The sequence below is a fragment of the Akanthomyces muscarius genome, chromosome 3 (genome assembly GCF_028009165.1).
Source record: "Akanthomyces muscarius strain Ve6 chromosome 3, whole genome shotgun sequence".
Classification (NCBI taxonomy): domain Eukaryota; kingdom Fungi; phylum Ascomycota; class Sordariomycetes; order Hypocreales; family Cordycipitaceae; genus Akanthomyces; species Akanthomyces muscarius.
Window position 1 is genome coordinate 4,531,532 of NC_079243.1, and position 21,111 is coordinate 4,552,642.

The window sequence follows — 21,111 nt, forward strand, 5'->3', positions numbered from 1 at the left end:
CATCATAATTTATCGTTAAAATGAAACCTTGTCCGTCTAAGCCAGGAAAGAATTCTACGTGCATATTTTTACGTTTCTTTCGTAATCAGCTCCTGCACCTCTGCCGCCCACTCCCCGTGCGCCGCCAGCTTCTCCTCATGGCCCTCGTACCACACCCCCTCGTCTCCCCCCCTCTCCGCCAGCATCTCGCGCGGAATCTGAGTCGCGATGCTCACAAAGTCCTCCTGCGCAATATACGCGCCGCGCAGCCATCTGCTGCCTCCTCCTCCTGCATCAAACGCCGTGCGGCCGTGCATGACGCGCAGGTTGTCAAACAGAACGCACTCGCCCGGCGCCATCTTCCTCTGGTGCACCGCCGCGTCGGCATTGATGAGCCTCTCGAACACGCGCGCGCCCGCGAGCCACGGCTTCAGCGGGGCCTCGTCGGCGAGCCGCCCGCCCTGAAACGGCGGCGACCAAAACACATTCTCGAACCGGCCGTCGCGGTCGTAGTGCAGCAGCGGGCGGCGCTGCGCGTAGCTGTACCCGTTGCGCGTATACGCGTACGGCACGGGGTGCGCGCGGAGCGGCGCGGCGGCGGCGTCGTGGTTGAGGAGCAGCCGACCCGCGCGCTCGCCGTCGCTGAAGAGCGACTCGCCGCCCGCGCATGAGTTGTCGAGGCAGTGCAGGATCTGGATCTTGGGCGGGGGGTCGAGGTACAGCAGGTCCTGGTGCAGGCCGAGGTAGCCCGACGTGTAGGCGACGTTTTCGGCGTTTGGCTTGGCGCGCACGTCAAACGTGCGCCCGTAGAACGTCTCGCGGATGCTGGCGAGGCGCGTCGCGATGCGCACGACCGACGCCTCGTCGCGCGGGACGTTGGTCAGGTACACGAGCCCGAGGCGGACCAGGTCCAGCACCACCGCCCAGCGAGCGTCGCCGCCGCCGTCGTCGGACATGAATGCGTGGTAGTCGATGGTGCGCACGCGCTGCGCAATGGCGGCGCGGTCCCAGAGCACAATGCCCGCGCGGGCGCGCACCGAGTTGAATACCGGCGGGACGACGGCCATGTCGAGGGGTGATCGTGCGCCAAACGCCAGCTCGAGGCTCTCCCACGGCACCGTCGTCTCGTGCTGCTGCGACGACGAGACGAAGCGCGGAATCTCATTCTCAAAGGCAACACCTAGACCATCGGCCTTTTCACGCACGTTGGCGATGGACAGCGCGCTGGGAATCTCAATCGACGCAAACGACTTTTGCCCCGAGGACGGGTCCTTGCACGCCGCGCACTGGCAGCCGTCGCGCAGCGCCGCGGCGTCGAGCGTGATCGACGCGCCGCTCTCCTGCGACCGCACGGCGATGCGGTCGCCGTGGACGACGTAGGACAGCGGACCGGTGGCGAGGTCGGCGCGGCGGATGAGCGCCTGCTTGTGGTGGCCTTGCTGCTGGCGAAGCTCTTTTAGACGCCATGGCGGCTGCGACGTCGCTGGTGCAGACGGCCCGGCATCCTTTGCATCCTTGTTTTTGCCCGTCTCCCATAGACCGGGATGGTCTTGTGGCTCATGCGGCGTGGTTTGCGATGTTGTAGCACTGCTCGAGCTGTGGCGGGTGGTTGTGATTAAGCCCGCACGGAGCCGAGGCGCCTTGCGCATCAAGACTCGCCCGGGCGAGAGCATTTTTTCCCAGCGGTAGAGGAGGTTGCCGGTATTTTCTTTATTTTTGGTGGTATTCTTTTTATTCACAGGCAATTGGGTTTGGAGAAGAAATGTACGTGATATTAAAAGCCTTCGGACGAGCGGGAGAGGGGTGCGCTGATATATGGAGGTTTGTGGGTTGTGGTAGTTGCCGACATGTGGAGGAAGCTCAAACTCTGGGGGAGCTGCCTCGGCCGTTGCGCATCACCGTCCGGGCACGGCCGGTCCCGGGGTTTTTACCTCGACCATGCTCAGTACAGCTTTTACTAGGTCACGAATTCGTCAATGGTAGACAAATGGGCTGCTGGCGATGAAATATGAGCCAATAAATATTCATCATTCGTGTCGAATGCGCAGCCTGTCCATGCATGTACATCCTCCTTCCGAGGGTAAACCTTATGTTACACAAAATGGGTATCTATCATATACAACAATCCTCCTCTACCGGTTTCTGTTGGCCGCCCATCGCTTTACCATGACTTCTCTTACTTTGTACAGTTTCAGCGCATCCGTCAAGCCGGATGCAATGGCCTCATCAAAAACAGGCGGCGGTGGCACATCCACATAGACGAGCACCAGGCTCTTGGTGACATGCGACAACACTCTCACCACACTGTGAAGCCATGCCCACGATCTTGGCTCTGCGGCTTTTCCGTTGGCTTTCCACCAGGGATCCGAGTAGGATGGAACCACAATCAGGCCAAATTCAGCGTGGTCAAACACTGGCCCGCGAGTGTACAAAAGCCAATCGACACCGAACTTGATACCGGCGCGAGGAACCCAGCCAAGCGAGCGAAAGTGATGATACACTACATAGTGTATCAAAAAGCTGTCGTCTGGTTGCAGGTCGGGTGCATCGGGCCCGTTTCGCGGTGGTGAATAGGAGTGCTCGCGGAATAAGCGCAGCATATCCATAGTCGACAACTCCAGCCCCGAGTATGGATCGGTGACAGAGAGTGCACCTAAGCCAAACTTGAGGAAGAAAGCCTCTTCTGGAGTGAGCTGCAGGTGCTCCTTGTTGACCACGATGTCTTTGGTAGACTCAGCCGCTGACGCTGGCGTGGCGTCTTCGGGGCGTGATGTCGACTCGGCAGTCTTTCCATCAAGTGTGGCGTTGAAGCTTGGGGGGTCTGAGAAATCAAATGTAGTGGATTCCACTTTAGGTGAAAATCGCACACTCTTTTGCCGTTTCTCGGAACCGTCCTGGGAAACCGTCGAACTACCACGGGAGCGCGATGCCGGTGTCTGCGGAGTTGTCGCAGACCTGTTGGTAGCAGCGTCAGAGGTAACGCCGGCAAGCTGCTCAATAAGCGAAACCTCGGGCGGTGGTGCTAGGTAGTCACCGTTTACAAGAATTGACGTTGTCGCTGGCTTCGTTTTCGCTACTCTGATATCGGACAGCGAGTTCGGAAGCGCCAGAAGTTCAGCCGGGCCGACTGGGGCAACAATGACCGCCGCGGCGTCCACTGCAACAACCACCTTTTGCGACTCGCTCAGCTTTGTCTGACGGATAGCCTCTTGCTCGAGCCTGGCACGCTCCCATTTCGCCTCGGCGCGCTCTTGTCGTCGCTGGTTTGTCAGGATTTCACTGACGTGTGTCTCCTGGAGGCCCTTGCGAACGAGCTCGCGGCGCAGCCAATTTGGCTCACTTCGGCTTAGACTACCTTTACCGAAGAAGCCCTGCTCCCACAGGCCTCTCGTAGATTTCTCCTCGGTGACGTGGATGGAGTTGGTGCTTTCAGACCACACGCCACGAAAAACGATGGAGGGTTCCGCAGGTGGTGGACGTACAGTCTGCTTTAGCCAGGCGATTGCTACGTGGATTATAGAGATGGGATTGTTGGGATAGAATGCCGGAAGCGGAAAGGTCCGAATCGGTACAGGCAAGGAATATATCTGATTCAGCGGCGGGCCTTTACGTTTGGGCGCAGCCTGGCCATTGGGCTTAGGAGCAGCGTCCTCCGGCGCCGCGGTAGGCGGAAGCGAGATTCTTATTTCAGTCATGATTGGTCCTGATCATATCTTTCGTCTTGTTAGCGCCAGTTCGAAAACAAGATGGTAAAATAAGCAAGGTGAGTTGAGTATGCTGTATCAGATACCGTTGTAGTCTATTCAGAAGCCTTCACAGAGACCAAATGAATGGATTCTCTAAGCACCGAAATTTGGTGTCATCACTTAACAGCGGGGGTAGAAGCAAAGCGCTTCGAGGGATGGGAGGTAGATTTGTGCAGATGTCTGTCATAGACGCGCTCGCAGGAGCTTCGCCCGAGAGAATTTTGCGCTTACCTTTAGAGCATGGTCATTGACAGCAAGCGAGGCAGGGTCGCCTCAACAATAATGACAATCAAGCAGTTTCAGCCAGACGTTGGCAGTTGGCGCGTCGAAGAATTTCCTTGCAGCGCAGCCACATGTAGAAGAAGAGAGAAGGAGATGGGAGCAGGCAAGAAATTTCTTGACTATGGAGCTCTACTGGTGGAGATCACGAGTTTGTGAGATCCCCACTTTTCGCTATGAAGCTTTGAACGGCGTTTCCCGCGTAAAGATACGAGCTGCGCTTCGGCGGTGTAGCTGCACATGGTATGATTCAGGTGAAATTGAAAAAGTGAAAAAAAAGCCGACGGGACCTTCCTGCTGTATGACCTTCAATCAAAACGTAGTCTGACCGAAGCAATCATGGTGTCAAGCTTAGCGTCTCAAATGGAAGAAGGCACAGGCCGAAAATTACATGGACCCATCACAAGGCACAGTTGATCTGCTCCACCACCATTCACGCCCTGACGTCCTTTGCCCTCGCTCGGAAACCACGGAAGCAGAAAAGCTCCGCGGTCTAGGAGTTTTTATCGAGTGCTGCTGGTAATGGCCAGGTCCTTGCAAACATCATTCGCACGCTCGTCCACCGTCCAGGCCTGAAAACTGGTCACGGCGGCAGCAATGTCCTGGCTCGTCGAGACCGTTGCAGTCGTTTGTCTCTTTTGGTGCTGCTTCATTGTCGTAGTTCAAACGGTCGGCATCAGCGCAATGTATGTGACCAATGGCCACCCTGCCATGGGTTGAAAAACGTACCGTTTTTTTTTGCTAACGCTGGAATCAAGCTTCTACTACTTCTCGAACCACCCTAAGCCGTCCGTCTCGGCCAGGCTCGGCAGCGATGCGCCTAGTGTCACAATCATCCGCCCGGTAAAGGGTATCGAGCCTAACCTCTACGACTGCATCGCCTCGACGTTCCGTCAAGACTACCCATCCGACCGCTGCTCGATCCGTCTCTGCGTCGAGGACATCAGTGACCCCGCATACTCGATCCTAGAGCAGCTTGTCCATGATTTTCCGGGCTTCGACGTCAAGATCCTCGTCGAGGCCAAGGACCCCATCCTCCACGGGCCCAACGGCCACATTGAAAATTTAGGGCCGAATCCTAAAATCCGAAATATCAGCAGAGCGTATCGAGAAGCAAAAAGCGACATTATATGGATTATTGACTGCAATGTCTGGGTGTCGACGGGGGTGCTCGGCCGCATGGTGGACAAGCTGTCGGGCTTTGCGCCGCAGGGCAGGGTTGTGCAGCCATACAAGTTTGTGCATCATATGCCCCTTGTTATTGACACGGTGGACTATACCAACGATGCGGCGTCTCAAGAGGCTCTGCTCGCGTCTACTGGCACTGCCAACGACATGGGCACAATGAACGTGGGCGAAGGTCGCGGCACCCGCATATGGAACCAGGGCGGCGGCCGCCTCGACGAAATGTTCATGGCGACTACGCACGTCAAGTTTTACGGCGCCATCAACTCTGTCGGAGTTGCTCCCTGTATTGTAGGAAAGAGCAACATGTTCCGCAAATCGCATCTCGACCAAGTCACCGCACCTTCACATCCTCCCGCTCCAGGCGTTACACCAAAGCCAGCGGGTATTGATCATTTTTCGTTCAACATTTGCGAAGATCATCTGATTGGTGACCTGCTCTGGAAGTCCAAGATTCCAGGCTTCCTCAACCACGGCATCGTTTGGGGAGATCTTGTTATCCAGCCCATGGCTGGTATGGGTGTCGCTTCGTATGCGGCGCGGAGAGTTCGATGGCTTCGCGCACGCAAATTCACCGTGCTGGCTGCGACTCTTGTCGAGCCGGGCGTCGAATCTATTCTCTGCTGTGCATACCTTGCGTTTGCGCTGACAACTCTGCCTTGGTTCAATCGTTACTGCGGTATTCCGCAAAAATGGACATCTGCGGGCTGCATCTGGCTGGTTGCCATGGTGGTGTGGATGACAGTAGATTGGTTCACCTTTCAACATCTCCATACTGGCAAGTCCATGAACACGGATGAAAGCACCCCAAAATTTGCTAGGGGTACCCTACGAGGCGGTGGCATGAATAAACGGCCGTTTCAAGAATGGTTTCTAGCTTGGGTTGTCCGTGAGATTCTGGCGCTGCCTATTTGGACCGTTGCCGTGCTGCTGGGCACGACTGTGAGTTGGCGCGGTCGATCATTCTCGGTGGATATGGACGGCGCTGTGAAAGCCATCGGAGTTGGGGACTTGCCTGTTCGATCGTCACTCACAACACCGGAGCTGAAACGAGCACGTACTCGAGGCAAGGACCGGATTGACTAGACGAAGAATGGATGGTGACTGTCACGGAGACAATACCAGTTGATGTCTGTAAGGCTAGCCTTGACGATGGATGACTGACTCGATACTCTCGAGTGAACCAAGCAAAGGTCAAACGGTCTTGAGAGGACATGGCTATGTACAAAACTCAAGAACAGCTGTAAAGTAGAAAATAGATAGATCAGATACCCCGACCTGAGGTTACGCAACTGCGCGGTCACACTGACTGAACGCTGCTTTCTTCGTGGGAATTGTCGACTACGTTGAACATTGATCAGTTGCAGGATGGGTCCCAAAACGGGATACCAAATGAGGTTAACAATGCGCGAAGCCATGCGGGAGGCCAGCTCCGAGTTATTCTCTTCGACGTGGGATGTTCCGAGCCCAAAAGTTGGGGTACCGACCAGTCACGCAGCTCAATTGCCTTCTCCAGAGTATTACTCGCCAAGCGAGGTTGTGTGGATATACTGTCAGCACCGTTTCTGGGGCGCGGGGTAGCAGGGCTACATGGTCTTTGCCGACCGAGGGGGAAATGGGGCTCTGTGAGGGATTATTCGAGAGATGGTATTTGCATCCAGCACAGGACTTTTGCCATGGGGGTGCTCGTCGTTTACTTAGCAACCTGTGTGATACGTCGGAAGAGCGAGGCTGGCTTTGTGGGGAAAAACTAGCAGCACATTTCGTGGGCTGACACGTCTTGGCAGAGCAAGAACTGACTAAAAAAGGTCTGGAACAATTTCGGCACATCAATAGCCGCCGGCTGTGTTGGCAATATCCATTCGGCTAGTGAGGAAGATATCGCCCAGCTCGAATCGAGCGCGGCGACTGACCGAACTGCTGCCATGGCGCTAGCGGGCGAACAAGGCCCTGCATAGTGGCGGTGGCGGCGGAGGACTTGCCTTTTACACTTGTGGGGTGGGTAAGGGGGATTTGATCATATCATTTAAAGAGCAAAGGCCAAATTGGTGGTGGCTGGAGAAGAAGCCGGTGGCTTGAAGCCCCAATCTGTGATTGTCTGGGCACACACACGCGGACGGTCCACCCGGACGGGCGGGCGTCATTCATGGCAGTTCATTGCGGCTTCTTGACGATAGTTGGCGGTCGCACTGCCAAGATTATATGGGCAACGTAATTTGTGCTGAAAGGGGACACATGCAGGACGTTTTGTGCCTCATTTCTCAGTAATTCCGTCTGGGGACAGCCATCAGACGGAGTCTTGGCGCGGGGGACGCTGGGTCAGCCTGTCTTTCTGAGAGTTTAGGACCTGCTTCTGCTTTTGCAGACGCGGCTGAGCTAGGAAGGCCATGATTCGGAGCCAGTCTGGATTATACTCCAGCTTGAACTCTCTAATTTTTCCGCAGCTGACAAGTGATACTTGATAATGCAGTACTGCAGGAGAGACGTGCGCACATGGCGATGGACATGACGAACGTGGGCGGATTGGCGCGCGCCACACAAGTCGATCATGGCGGTCTTGGCGCTGGAGGTCAATTGCCAGTTGCCAAACTGTTAGTTAGACACGCACTCAGCCGTGTGTACACATGGAGTCGCGTGGCGTCGTTGGCCTTCTAGTCTGCGACTAGCGCTGGGCCGATTGATTCTCTGGAGGACGGAATGGAGACACACCGAATACACAGCGGGCTGTGATTCGCCTTTTTCCTTATCTTGCTGCCTGCGACGGAGTCAATATACATATGGTCTGCCAGGATGCACCCTGCTCGAGGGCCAGCCCGGTTGTCGGTAAATGGTACGATAGTGTCGTGGTGCAGGCATGCCGCGACGAGGCTGCTGCGTTGAATGCGCCGGGGCGAGTTCCAGTTCCGTAGACTTCCGCAAGCTGCGAGCTGAGCGAGCCCGTGTTTACCCTGACGCAGATCAAGTGCTTTTCGCGCGGTCTTGTAGAACAAGCCACTGGCTGTGCTCGCAGAGATTTGAGGAAATGGTGCCCCCCACGCGGAGAGTCGAGAAATGGCGGCGGGGTTGGAACATTGGCGCGGGGGACGACACGGGGATCTTCACGGGCCAGAACCCCATTGGGACTGGAACGCTAAAAAGTGATTCTCGGAGCTTGTTGTAAGCTTAATTTTAGGCTAGTTGCAGGTGCTTGTGCGGTCGAGGGCAATGCATTTTCCCTCTGGCTTCATTCGCAATCGGAGGGTAAAGTCGGAGAACTGGCAGTAGAAGCAAACGCTGTAGGCAGGATGGCTTTGTCATGGCCGGCAAATTATCGATGACACCAGAGCGACATTGGCCAGTGCCCAGCTGTCACCTACCACCAAGGTACTGCCTACCAACATCATGATTGCCAGACAGATTCTGTCGACCTCCACACCCCCAAGCAGCCAACCTCTTGCCTCGCTGCAACTTTCCCTCGAATTCATGCTGACACGAAAATAGTGGCCCTGGTGCGGAGTGTATTTTCTCTACCCCATGCGGACCCGTGCCCAGACTCGAGCCTTCCGAAACCTTGCCCTGGTCCAACGAGCCTCCTCGCATTTTGTCTGGGCGGCCTTGTCTCCGCCTCCACAATGATGTGCTGCCAACAGACCGCCCGGCGCTCAATGCAACATACCCCAGAACCCCGAAAACGACGCTGGTCTGGGGATATTGTGGTTCGTCCCAACTAGGAACACGCCGTTTTCGTTTCTGCGACATTTTCTGGGCGGCCAAGACAGAGAAAACGCACCAACTGTCGAAATCTGCGTGCGGCACAGCATCGACAAATGCCAAGTAACTTCACAAACTACCAGTACTGCTCACGACCAGGCTGTGAGACCACATGCAGCCACCACGTCCACACCTTCTCGACACTTCCCCACACCCTCGCAGGGCTACAACTCGGGCTTGTCGGGCAAAGGCGGCGAGCCTACATGCACCGACCAGGGCTGGAGGTCTCGTGGCGCCGAGTTGGCTGCGAGATGGTGTCCTGAACAGCAAATTCCGCTTCCCCAACGCTCCGCTCTGGCTCGCAAAATCACGGAAGCATAACAGCCACCACAGCTGTGATCCTGCTCGGATGCAGTGTGGCGTTTGCCCTAAGTAGTCGCTAGCAGGAGTAGGAGCCAGCACATACGGCATATTCTCGTGCTCCAGCTGGGGTCCGCGCTTCGAGACATGAAATGGCAATCCAGATCTAGCCCAAATTCCCCGTGTGGCAAACGGTTGTATTTTTCAAGTCTATTTACTATTTCTGGTGGCCTTTGTTTGATGTATGCTTCGCGGAGTGAAGAAGCAACCAGTGAAAGAAATCCCACCGCTAAGGAGTAACGGCGCGCCGAAAGCAAAATGAAAATTCTGCCATGCGCATGAGCATCGTTAGGAGAATATACAAGCCCTAGTCAGTCGATGTTTGGAGAGACATGACCGATCCGCATTAGCTGGCTTGCAGATGAGCTGCAAGTTGGAGTAGCTCCTCCCCACGGTTGGCCGCTACCCTGTCACACCCCTCACGCCTCGCGCAATAAACTATTAATATAGTAAGCACATCCCGCCACATCGAAATTGACCAGTGTGCTACATTGTCTTTGGAATTTTGTCCTGTCTTCGGCACTCTTTTCTCTTCCTTACTACATTGGAAGAAGACTCAAACGAGGCCATCTACGACGGGGCAAATCTCACAGACCACCCAGCTACAGCGTCGGCATCAACCATCTCTGTCGGCAAACCTCGATTTTATAATAATCCTAACTTGGCCCTGAAAGGAAAAAAATAACGAAAAAAAAAATAACCATCTCCCTTCCACAGCCATGGCTACTCCCTCTGCCCGTCCCGTGGCCAACGAGCCCGCCGACGACCTGGCCCAGGGCATCATCCCCACGGCCAAGCAGTCGCTCCGCGACCTCTTCATCTGGAAGCAGCGCGTTGTCGTCAGCAATGCCTACGGCGAGACGCGATGCGAATGGCAACAGCCCGACAAGTTTATGAACCCCATTAGCCTCTTTGCCCAACTCACCCCAAAGGCCTGGCTCTTCTTCATTGTCGGCTGGCTCGCCTGGGTGGCCGACGCCTTTGACTTCCACGCCCTCTCCATCCAGACCGTCAAGCTTGCCAAGTACTATGGCCGCTCCAAGGCCGACATCAGCACTGCCATTACCCTCACACTGCTTCTGCGATCGGTCGGCGCCGCCGTCTTTGGCCTCGCCGGTGACAAATGGGGCCGCAAGTGGCCCATGGTCTTCAACATGCTCATCCTCGGCCTCTTGCAGATTGCCACAATATATTCTTCCCAGTTTTCGCACTTTCTCGCCGTGCGCAGTCTTTTTGGACTTTTCATGGGAGGTGTCTACGGCAATGCCATTGCCATGGCTCTTGAACAGTGCCCGTAAGTTGACCAAACAAGCAGGGCCGAGCCTTTGGACTTTTGACTAACTCTTCTCAGGTCCAACGCTCGTGGCTTAATGTCTGGAATCCTGCAGCAAGGCTACTCTTTCGGCTATGTCTTGGCAGCATGCGCCAATCTTGGCGTTGGTGGCGCCGTCGACACCTGGAAAACCGTATTCTGGATCGGAGGTATGATCTCTTGGCAGCGCCTCCACCCGCGCACCGAACCCATACTAACAACTTTATAGCCGGCCTCTCCATCGCTGTTGGTCTCATCCGAATGCTCTTCCCCGAATCCCAGCAGTTCATCGAGGCCAAGAAGATGGGCAAGAAGGCATCCTCGCCTGGCGCCTTTTGGCGCGAGACCAAGATAATGGTGGCCAAGGAGTGGAAGATGTGTGTCTACTGCATCTTCCTCATGACCTGGTTCAACTTTTATTCGCACACGTCGCAAGATTCGTACACCACTTTCATGCTTACTCAAAAAGAACTTTCCAACACGGGTGCCTCTCGCGCCTCCATCATGATGAAGGTCGGCGCCTGCGTTGGCGGCACCATTATTGGCTATGCGAGCCAGTTCCTTGGTCGTCGCCGTACGATCATCGGCGCAGCCCTCATGTCGGCCATTCTCATCCCCGCTTGGATCCTGCCCCGTGGTGAGGCCGCGCTCAGCGCGACAGGTTTCTTCATGCAGTTCTTTGTCCAGGGTGCCTGGGGCGTCATCCCCATCCACCTCAACGAACTTTCTCCTCCTGCATACCGATCTACCTTCCCCGGCGTGACCTACCAGATTGGTAACATGATTTCGTCGCCCTCTGCTCAGATCGTCAACGCCATTGCCGAAAAGACATTTATCACCCTCAAGAGCGGCCACAGAGTTGAGGCTTACGGCCCTGTGATGGGCATTGCTACAGCCATTATTGCCATTGGCATCATCTTCTCTACCATGTTTGGTCCCGAAAAGCGCGGCCGTGCATTTGAGAATGCCGTCGCCGGTGTCGAGACTGCCTCGTCGGAGAAGATTAGCGCCGATGACGATGATGAGGAAAAGGGTACTGTGGAGCTGGCAGAGGTCAAGGCAGAGAAGAAGTAGACGTCTTCATAATTACACACCTAGTTAATGTTTTAGGTTGGGTCACTCTTGGGAATGTTTTTATTTTATTATTCAACTTCAACATTATTGGCAATCAGTGCCTCGAGATAGCACGTCAGTATTGAGCATCGAAACGAATATCACCATGAACTGCATTGTTCTTGGCTCTGCACAGTGACACGTATCTTTTTTGACATGAAGGCGAAAAACCGAATTTGGAACCAAATGACAAAATAACACATTCGTAACAGTCATTGAACCCTGAGTTCTGTAGCCTCTCGGTTTCGTCTTACTACCCCGAGGGACCATGCACCAGCCCTTGCAGCAGCTTGCCAATGTCTGCCACGCTGTACTGCAAGCCATCCAACGCCTCGTGTAGCGCACCCTTCTTGCCGCCCAGCAGGTCGCCCAGCCGTGACTTCTCAACGCCCTGAAGCGCCAGCGCTATCGTCAGCGTGCCCTCCTCCAGGGCTGAGATGATCCCGTCCAGAGCCGCCTCCACAGCGGGAGCCTGCCCGTCCTGCTCGGCCTTGACCGCGTTGTTGTTGGCCGCTTGAAAACTCTCGGAGATGGTGCCAACGACGGGCGCGAGAAGCGCGAGTAGATCGGCCTGTGGCGTCTTGCCGAGGGCCGAGGAAGGACTTGGGCCGCTGCTGCCCGTGTTGGTGGCTGTCGGCGTCGTCATTGTCGGAGGCGTCGCGGGCCGTAGAGATGAGGCCAGGGTATTCGGCAAAGGGTTTGATTGCGACGATGCGGCGATCTGCGCCGTCGCGGCCACAGCCAGAAGAGGCAACGTGACGAGGAACTTCATGGTGCAGAGGGTGCTGGAAGCGCTTGGGAGACTTGGCCGATGAGAAGAGCTGGCCGCGCGACGTTTGTATATATAAGTTGGGAGCTTAAAGAGCCAATGTAGGTTTTACGAGCAGAGCAAAATGGTGCGAGCATTGTTCTTGCCTTTAGGTGGATGAACCAGCCCGTGACTCTCGAAAGGCGACGCGCATTGTCGGCGGTGTCTCACCCCGGAATCTGTAGCGTGGTGTAGGAACGGCCAATGGCACGACCGCTGCAGATTATTTACGGGTTAGGCCGAGGATTGAAGGAATGTGACGTCGCCTAGGCCGATGCGTCGGTAAAAAGTGCACGATACATATGTAGCGGTCGAGGTCAGCATCGACATCCACAGCAAACGATCGGCAAGCTCTTGGGCCAAGATGGGTGGACGAGGCGCGCCGCGCCTGGTTCAAATGCACCACGCAGTTTTATCACCTAAAGGCCATCCGAGAAGGGTGGCAAGGTGGGAAGCTTTGGGGGGCCTTCGGCTGGTAAATAGAGCTCAGCGCTGAAATGTGAGACATTGCGTTCCGGCAAAGCTAGCATTCCAGTCGGTGGTCTTGTGCTCGTCGCGAGAGAGGAGACTGAGTGAATATGGTGGCCTTTGTTCTTGGATACCTTGAAGGCTAAAAATATGTCTTGTGTACTCTGCGGAAACCCGTTGCCGAGATCATTGTTCCACGGCGCCGTGATGGTGTTGAAGAAGACCTCTCCAATCCACATACATCAGATCCCGGTGTCGCACCAGCCACACCAGCCACACCAGCCTAGCAAAAGATTTGGCAATGCCAGCGTCTCCGAGGCACACTCACTAGACTTCATCCAAAGCTAAAGCGTGTTGCACGTATAATTTGTTAAATAGCTTATTAAGTAGAAACTGATTCGAGAATACTATTAATCAGCCTTGTTTCTTTATAGTAGGTGCCTCTAAAACCTCTCTGAATAGGTCCATAGTGTGCTGCCAGATACGCTGAACCGCGCCCTGCTCCCTCAGGTCTGCTAGAGAGTTTAGAACCTGCTTAGATGCACTCTCGCAGTCTTTTCCAACAGTGTAGACTCCGGAATTAGGCTCTCGATTCGAGCCTACCGTGACATCAGCACCCTCCATACTCACCCCGACGCTGTGCAGCTCCTTTGGGGCGAACCTTGCGTTAGTCGCTACGTATAGCTGCCGCTCCCCACATTCGTCAATCGAGACAGCACTGGCGAGGTCGAACGGCGGCTTTTCCAGATCGCGATAGAGTCCGGTAACTACGGAGCCGGGATAGCTGTGGATAAAGCTGACGCTTGGCGCTTTGATGGCTACTGTCTCCAGCCCCAAGGTGATCAGTGTGGACAGGTGACCGCGCAGCTGTGGGATGGGCACGCGGAGACCCTGCAGATCGTCGAGGTCTAACGGCCCTTCGTTTCCGCCTCCAGCAACCGTCATGACGCGTCTCAGCGAAGAACGCTGCACCAGTGGGAGAAGCGAGGTGATGATTCGCATGCGGCAGTAGTAATTGACGGCAGCCAGAAGGTGGATGTTTTCGGATGTTACTAATTCCACCACACGGTAAGATTGGTGTGCTTCTCTGCTGTATTCTGACCATGACATACCGCTGCGATCCATGCTCAACACGCCGGGACTTAAGAAGAGTAGGTCAAGGGTGCTCTCCAATCCCTTGAAAGTCTCGCAGAATCTGTCAACACCGGCGACGAGGCTCACATCTGCCTGGAGAAAGGTATAGTGTCCCTGCGGGTTCAGGGTACGGCACTCTGCGATGATCTCATCTGCAGCAGCCTGTGATCTGCCAACAAGGTAGATCCGCGGACATTTTGCAAATTTGGCCAGCTTGAGCAGCGTGATGCGCCCGACTCCGCTGGTGCCGCCGACAAATAGAGCCGTGACAGGGCTGGAAAGACTATTGGATATAAGCGAGTTTGAATGTTGCACGACGGATTGCGAAACCATATTGACGACTTTGAAGAGCTAAAGCAGTGTTCCCCTTGCGATCTACAAGTACAGAGATCAATAGATTCAGTAGTATATAGCTATTTATAAGTATACAGACTGTTGCGGAGTTGCGGCGTAAGAAACGGCGGGTATGGACCCTGCGGAGGTTGGAATCCGGCACCTCGTCAGCATTAGTGTGCCCACCGGCTCAGGACAAGCTTCGCCGGAGCTGAGTGGCCTGTGCCACGAACTGATAAAGCCTGCTCGACATACGGTTGTTCAGACGGCTGCCGGTGCCGTACTGTAGCAACCGGCGGGATGGTCCGCATGGCAGGGAGTCTGTGTAGCAGGGAGCTACGTACTGAGTAGTGCGTGGCTAACGCTCCACGGAGTACCAACGATAGCTACCCCACCTTCCCCAGCCATCATCGCCGAAGTCGTTCAAGCTTCAACCTAGCTCCCACCCAGCAGCTGAGACTTTAACTCTTCACAGCATTCTGCAAAAGACAAACACGACGAAGACCGACCGGCCGCCAGCTACAACGCGAATTCAAGGTCCACTCATCGCTTGCTCCCGACGACAAGATTAGCCGCCGAGCCCACGAGAGTCCTCGTCGCCCAGCATGGCGCCCAAAAACGAGGGCAAGGCCACCGACGCCGCTGCTCCAGCCGCGGAGCCGCGCCTTGAGGTGAAGAAGCCCAAGAAGAAGAAGGTGCTTCTTATGGGCAAGTCGGGCTCCGGCAAGTCGAGCATGCGAAGCATCATCTTTAGCAACTACATTGCGCGCGACACCCGACGCTTGTGAGTTTTTTTCCTTTACCATGCTGTTCACCCACGATGCAACCCCCGCCACGGTGACGACCTTTTCTCCCAAGGACCATGCACTGACAACTTCGTCCAAAAAACAGAGGCGCAACCATCGACATTGATCTCTCCCACGTCAAGTTCCTCGGCAACCTGACGCTCAACCTCTGGGACTGCGGCGGCCAGGAGGCGTTCATGGAAAACTACCTCTCGCAGCAGCGCGTGCACGTCTTCTCCAACGTCGGCGTGCTCATCTACGTCTTCGACATTGAGTCGCGCGACGTCGACCGCGACCTCGCCACCTACGTCTCCATCCTCTCGGCGCTGCTGCAGTACTCGCCCGCCGCGCGCATCTACATCCTGGTGCACAAGATGGACCTCGTCGTGCCCGCCTCGCGCGAGGCCGTCTACGACGAGCGCGTGCGCATCGTCCGCCAGCGCTCCGTCGAGTACGTCGCCTCCATCGGCGGCGACCCCGCCAAGGTCGACATCTCCCCCTTTGCCACGTCCATCTGGGACCAGAGCCTCTACAAGGCCTGGGCGAGCATCATCCACGACCTCGTCCCCAACCTCGCCATCATCGAGCGCAACCTCGCCAACCTCGGCCTCGCCATCGAGGCCGAGGAAATCTTGCTCTTTGAGCGCACCTCCTTTCTGGCCGTGTCGTCGTGGACGTCCAAGGAGGCCACGCGCAACCCCACCGAGGACCGCCTCGAGCGCATGTCCAACATCATGAAGCACTTCAAGCAGAGCATTTCGCGCTTCACGGGAACGCCTCGCAACGCGGAGCAGTTTACCCGCATGGAGCACAAGGCCGGCACGCGCTTCAGCCTCTTCATCCTCAAGTTCACGACGAATACCTACCTCATGGTGGTGCTGCCCCCGGGCGAGGGCCGCTTCAACGCCGCCATGCTCAACTGCCAAATTGCCATTGAGCATTTTAAATTTCTCGACGCGCCGGGTGGACTGCCGCTCTCCATGTAAGCTTGGAGGGACTGCACAGGGAGTTTGGGAATTTCTGACGATGCATTTGGTTTTTTTCTCTTTTATTTGTGCTTGTTTCTTTTTGGCGTTGGGGGGGCGTGGCACCGGATACCATTTTTATAGCAAAGTTAGTCGCCGACTAGACGCACATAAGCTCAAACCTGGCTGTTTATAATATCTAGCAAAGCATTCTCGCAATCATGTTGACGTCTCCATTCGGGCAAGCACTGCCATGTCTACCTATAATCTCCAATTCTATTTCCACTTGACGACCGCGGTGCCTCCCTTTTTAAACTCGGGCATTTCTCCCAGCACCAGGCTCTTGTCCGTGTGCTCCTTGTTCGGGAATGTCGTGACCAACACCCACGGACGCAGTTGCGTCTCTGCCGATGCTCTCCCGACAAAGTCGTAGAGCTCGCCGAGCGTGCTGGTGGTGTTGAACCGAGCAGGCAATCTCGTGCCGTCGGGAAGCTGCAGACGAATCGTGACCGTGGGCTGCGACGCGTCAATGTCGGGGATCGGGCTGCTGGGGGCGGCGCCGCCACTAGCAGCAGCAGAGCTCCTCGACACAGCCGGGGCAGGCGCAGCAGCAGCAGCAGCCGGGGCGCCCGGGACAGGACTTCCCAGGCGCTGGCCGGAGCCGCCAAAGGGCTTGTACTTTCTGGGGAGCGCCTTGTACGGGGTGTCGTGCTGCTCGAGCTTGACGTCGACGGCCTGGTCGTGCTGGACGTTCATGAGGTGCAGAGGCGCACGGCCGGAGCGGATCATGGACAGGTCCAGCTGGTTGGCGGGGTCGTCGAAGCGTCGCAGCTCGCCGTCGTCGATGCTGAAGCCGTCTTGCCAGATGTGCAGCACGCGCTCGATGGGCTCGCCGCTGCGAGGCTGAGACGACGAGCCACTGGGGTCGGGAATGCTTCGGCTCTCAACGCCATCGCCGCCGAGCGTCATGCCGGTGCCTCGGAACTGGTGGGAAGCGGTATTACTCGATTCGTCTTCGGAGTCGGCGCGGCCAGCGTTTCTGTTGTTGAGTGTTAGCAACCACATTTTCGTCGCAACTTGCTGCAGCATCTGTAAGAATGGGCGCCGCTTACTCTCTGGCCTTGGCCAAAATGTCGCTGATGATCTTCCTCGGACCATTATCCTGCTGCTTGGGATCTTGCACCGCCAGGCCAGACTTTTCGCCTCCGGCAAACAGGTTGCCGCGGCTTTCATCGTCATCCTCGTAGTCGTCATCGTCGTCGTCATCGTCGTGATGATGGGCAGCATCTGACTTGGAGCTCCCGAGAGATCCTAGGGTAGCGACGCCTTTGCGCTTGGGCTGGGCGGTCGATCGTGCAGGGCGCGAGGAGGAGGATGCGGGTGCCGGGCGGCCGTCGAGGGTTCGAGGACCTGTGTAGCTGGCATCGGCGGTGGCGGCGGCGGAGGAAGGGCCTGCCTCGGCGCCTTCATCTTCGTCCTGAAAGTACGAGTTGGAAGCGGCGGAGACTTGCCAGCCGTTGGCCTCGAGATATTGTGTCGCCTGTCGCGCAAGAGGTTAGCATCTGCCTCGATGATGGTGCGGTGGCGGGGAAGCAGCTGTACCTTTTCGGGGCTCGTGCCTGTGATGGAGCAGAGCTCGCTGACGAGGGCATCTTGATCGGTGTCTGCCATCTTGTTCGGGCTGTATGATTGCAAAGACAGACGTCGTTTGGTGTGCCGAATGGGTTGAGCGGAAGATGAATGCTGTGGAAGCGGGAAGAAGAGCTTCACGGTGAGCTGCCGCAGCTAACCAGGCACAGGCGGCATTCGTCATTGCGAATACCTGGGCTTGTGCTTGTAGCGCTCTGGTTCCCTGTAACCCGCCCTGGCGGAGTGCTCCCCACCTATCATGATCCCGCGCTAGCTCTTTTCGGAGCCATGCCAGCTTGCACCCGCGTATTTACATCGGCCTGTGTTGCGATTAGCTGACAACTTAAGCGGCAAGTGCGATTGACGTTATCGCACCATCCTTCTTGCGTTGTCTTGAATATAATGTTGAGTAGTCTTTCACATGTATTCATAAAACCATCGCAAGCTGTGAAGCTGCCAAGAGTATGTAGACCCCGTGCCCTGCCAGCAGATGGCTTGTGGGTCTTCGGCACTTAGCAGTACTAAGATATTTTGTGGTCAAGTCGAGTATCTTGTGCAGCTCAAAGAACAACTTGCTTCCCCCACTACAGGCTTAGTTCTAAGATTACGAGGTCACCCCCGCGCCCAAATTCCGCCTTCCTGATACTCACCATTACCACCTACCATGACGCGAGCCTACCTAAAGCACTGCCTCTCGTTGACAACGGGCCAGCCTGTTGACTCTTGATGCAGCATTTGGGCCGAAGCGACTTTTCAGCACAAAAACGAACCTCATCAGCCAACGATCTGAGAAGAAGGCATTTTCTGCCGTCCGTCAGAAGGTTGTTCCTGCAGGGTTTTAATGGTAAACCTCGCAGTAACTGAAGCCCTGGCAATCATCGCCGGGTTAATTACCTCTGGGATGGCGAGTGAGGTGCTCTAGCTGTCATGATGGCAAGGGGCCAACAGCTGTTTGCCTGGATGCTACCGATCAGCTAACTCCATCGCCTCTGAGACTTCACGCGAAAGCATCGCCACTGTTGTGGTCATTGCATTCGTTGGTCGGGTAATTGGACAATATTTTTCGGCAGAGCCACGATCGGTCATCCGCATCGCAGCACAGGAAAGGTGTCATTGCTCGAGAACTTGCGACATCCTCTTACATTCGACCCGAGATCACATATCATGTTGAAACATACCGCCAGAGCCATGACAACCACCAGTACTTATCGTTGAAACTCGCGACCACAAGAAAGACCGACGCGATAAGATTTCATAGCCCGGCAGGACTTCGGGCCCGGCAGAACTCCGGCTGCATATGTTGATAGTCAGTTGGTAGCTCTCCAGCGCCTATCGCCATCATGCTGGCAAGGCTGTCTTCCAGATACCGAAGAGTGAAGGCGGATGGCCAGACCCACTGGATTGTGGTTTTAATCGTCCGCTTGTTGCCAGCCTGGAAATGACACGGCGCATGCATCAGCAATACGGCTCACGAAGTCCCAATGTCATCCAGCAAGCTTCCGCGGCCGGCCCTGCCAGAGACCACGACCAGTCGCAATGGGGCTCAGCCGTTTGCATTTCAGGAAGGAACTCCTGCATCGGATCAATCATTCTATGGCACATTTTGCCAAGGACCGTCTGCAGTTACAAAACCGACTGATCAAAGCTCCATGTCCTCACCAGATGTCTATGTCCCGCTTGCGGCGAATCTCAGTGGAAGATTGGGTTCGACTTTGTTACCTGCCGGCCGACTCATCGATAATCATAGACTGGGTTTTCCTAATACCCTGATGCAAACTCATGACCCGACAATGGATCTCCAACGAGATTACGAACGGCTTATGGCAGCCAGGCTTACCAGCGATGCCATGATTGATGGGCAGCCATGCGAGACAAAGCTGCAGTTCGCACCTTTAGTCGGCTTGGCTCAGTCGACATATCAAGGCATTGGCGCAATGGACCTGCGAACTGAACAGCTTGAGTTCATGACAGAACACGAAGCGAGTGGTTTCTTGTTAACCGGCGACAAGCAGCGATTGCAGAATAGCAAAGGGCTGGTTCTGGGCGACTACCCAGTCTTCCCGGGAATTCCGGGCCCGACTTCCTCAAATGACGATTCCAAAATTAATCTGAATTCGGTGGTGCACAACGACGGCCGGCTCACCTCCTCGTCACCGATCGATACAGGCATTGATGTCCAGTCTTCCCTCGCTCTTCAATGCCCGCATCCATCGTGCAACTCCAAGGCAGTCTTCAAGCGTCAGTGTGATCTGGACAAGCATCATCGGCTTCATTTTCGCAAACACTTCTGCAGAGTTCCTGGGTGCCGTCAAACCGATTCGGAATCTCCGCTGGGGTTCGCGACGATGAAAGACAGAGATCGACACGAGAGATTGCACAATCCGGCAATTACATGTCAATACTGTGGGAGACTTTTTAGCCGAATTGACAATCTTAGAGAGCATTGTCGGAGACGACATAAGGATGCACAGTGTGGACACACTGCCAGACTAGACTAGACATTGTACGTTGAAGTTTTTCCTGAATTTTGCTCTGTGCGCGTGGAGTAACGGCAACCTTACAATTGTCCCATCGCACCAGCAGCCAGAGTGAGATTCTGCCATGGCATGCTGTGATTTTAGACATTGACAGCCATAATACCTATACATGCGTCCCCCCCTCCCCCACCTAATGCGTCCGGTTCCGTGACGGCCCTATTATAACCCCAGATTGACTACATGCGTCGCTCTGAAGTTGACGTTGGATGCAGTGCTGTACGCTGTCGGGAGAAAGCAAATGCTATGAGGGACAACACCCACTATGCAAATGAGGCTCTGCTGCCCTCTGCTACTTCGAGCCATCTATATTGGACTTGCTTGCTATGCCCTGGAGTGTCGCATTTTGTGTGGGGAGACCTGGTCTACCTTGAATTCATCTGAGTGAGGCTCCCTGCCATGACGACCGAAGCCGTATGTGGCTGCGGCGTATAGATTACTAGCTAGCTAGTAGATAACGTTAGACTTTACCTACATGCCGGGGGCCGTGCATGATGAAGGCCGTATATGCTGGGGGCCGTACATGCTGTGGCTGGGAGCCTGATCTGATAGTATTATAAGGGGCGTATTGTTAAGACGACTCGAGAAGGCAGCCGTGCCAAACGATCACGCGGTCTCTCCACACTGACGAGGCTGAGCAACGCTGAAGCCCCTTTCAACCTTTTCGGAGCGTTTCGCCCGGGCCAAAATCTTGGCAACTGAGACCAGATGGTGCTTCAAATTGCCTTGGC

General features: G+C 55.5%; 9 protein-coding genes across 9 annotated transcripts; 4 read left to right on the top strand and 5 right to left on the bottom strand.

The window, feature by feature from the left end:
• Positions 1–68: 68 nt before the first annotated feature.
• Positions 69–1,652, bottom strand: LMH87_002902 (uncharacterized protein; the record flags this gene model as incomplete). The annotated part of the gene is made up of 1 exon (XM_056194435.1): positions 69–1,652. The coding sequence occupies one exon, from the start codon at positions 1,650–1,652 to the stop codon at positions 69–71; it is 1,584 nt and encodes a 527-aa protein (XP_056051374.1).
• A 459-nt stretch (positions 1,653–2,111) lies between these two features.
• Positions 2,112–3,674, bottom strand: LMH87_002903 (uncharacterized protein; the record flags this gene model as incomplete). Its single annotated transcript, XM_056194437.1, has 1 exon — positions 2,112–3,674. The coding sequence occupies one exon, from the start codon at positions 3,672–3,674 to the stop codon at positions 2,112–2,114; it is 1,563 nt and encodes a 520-aa protein (XP_056051375.1).
• Positions 3,675–4,601: 927 nt separating this feature from the next.
• Positions 4,602–6,275, top strand: LMH87_002904 (uncharacterized protein; the record flags this gene model as incomplete). Its single annotated transcript, XM_056194438.1, has 2 exons — positions 4,602–4,690; positions 4,763–6,275. 2 exons carry the CDS (start codon positions 4,602–4,604, stop codon positions 6,273–6,275), a joined length of 1,602 nt encoding a protein of 533 aa, XP_056051376.1.
• Positions 6,276–10,018: 3,743 nt separating this feature from the next.
• Positions 10,019–11,685, top strand: LMH87_002905 (uncharacterized protein; the record flags this gene model as incomplete). Its single annotated transcript, XM_056194439.1, has 3 exons — positions 10,019–10,593; positions 10,651–10,781; positions 10,841–11,685. The coding sequence occupies 3 exons, from the start codon at positions 10,019–10,021 to the stop codon at positions 11,683–11,685; spliced, it is 1,551 nt and encodes a 516-aa protein (XP_056051377.1).
• A 292-nt stretch (positions 11,686–11,977) lies between these two features.
• Positions 11,978–12,496, bottom strand: LMH87_002906 (uncharacterized protein; the record flags this gene model as incomplete). The annotated part of the gene is made up of 1 exon (XM_056194440.1): positions 11,978–12,496. The coding sequence occupies one exon, from the start codon at positions 12,494–12,496 to the stop codon at positions 11,978–11,980; it is 519 nt and encodes a 172-aa protein (XP_056051378.1).
• Positions 12,497–13,414: 918 nt separating this feature from the next.
• LMH87_002907 (uncharacterized protein) lies at positions 13,415–14,467 on the bottom strand (the record flags this gene model as incomplete). Its single annotated transcript, XM_056194441.1, has 2 exons — positions 13,415–14,052; positions 14,113–14,467. 2 exons carry the CDS (start codon positions 14,465–14,467, stop codon positions 13,415–13,417), a joined length of 993 nt encoding a protein of 330 aa, XP_056051379.1.
• Positions 14,468–15,072: 605 nt separating this feature from the next.
• Positions 15,073–16,238, top strand: LMH87_002908 (uncharacterized protein; the record flags this gene model as incomplete). Its single annotated transcript, XM_056194442.1, has 2 exons — positions 15,073–15,251; positions 15,359–16,238. 2 exons carry the CDS (start codon positions 15,073–15,075, stop codon positions 16,236–16,238), a joined length of 1,059 nt encoding a protein of 352 aa, XP_056051380.1.
• A 255-nt stretch (positions 16,239–16,493) lies between these two features.
• LMH87_002909 (uncharacterized protein) lies at positions 16,494–17,888 on the bottom strand (the record flags this gene model as incomplete). Its single annotated transcript, XM_056194443.1, has 3 exons — positions 16,494–17,256; positions 17,330–17,757; positions 17,820–17,888. 3 exons carry the CDS (start codon positions 17,886–17,888, stop codon positions 16,494–16,496), a joined length of 1,260 nt encoding a protein of 419 aa, XP_056051381.1.
• A 1,778-nt stretch (positions 17,889–19,666) lies between these two features.
• LMH87_002910 (uncharacterized protein) lies at positions 19,667–20,438 on the top strand (the record flags this gene model as incomplete). Its single annotated transcript, XM_056194444.1, has 4 exons — positions 19,667–20,084; positions 20,140–20,181; positions 20,318–20,349; positions 20,427–20,438. The coding sequence occupies 4 exons, from the start codon at positions 19,667–19,669 to the stop codon at positions 20,436–20,438; spliced, it is 504 nt and encodes a 167-aa protein (XP_056051382.1).
• Positions 20,439–21,111: the final 673 nt, after the last annotated feature.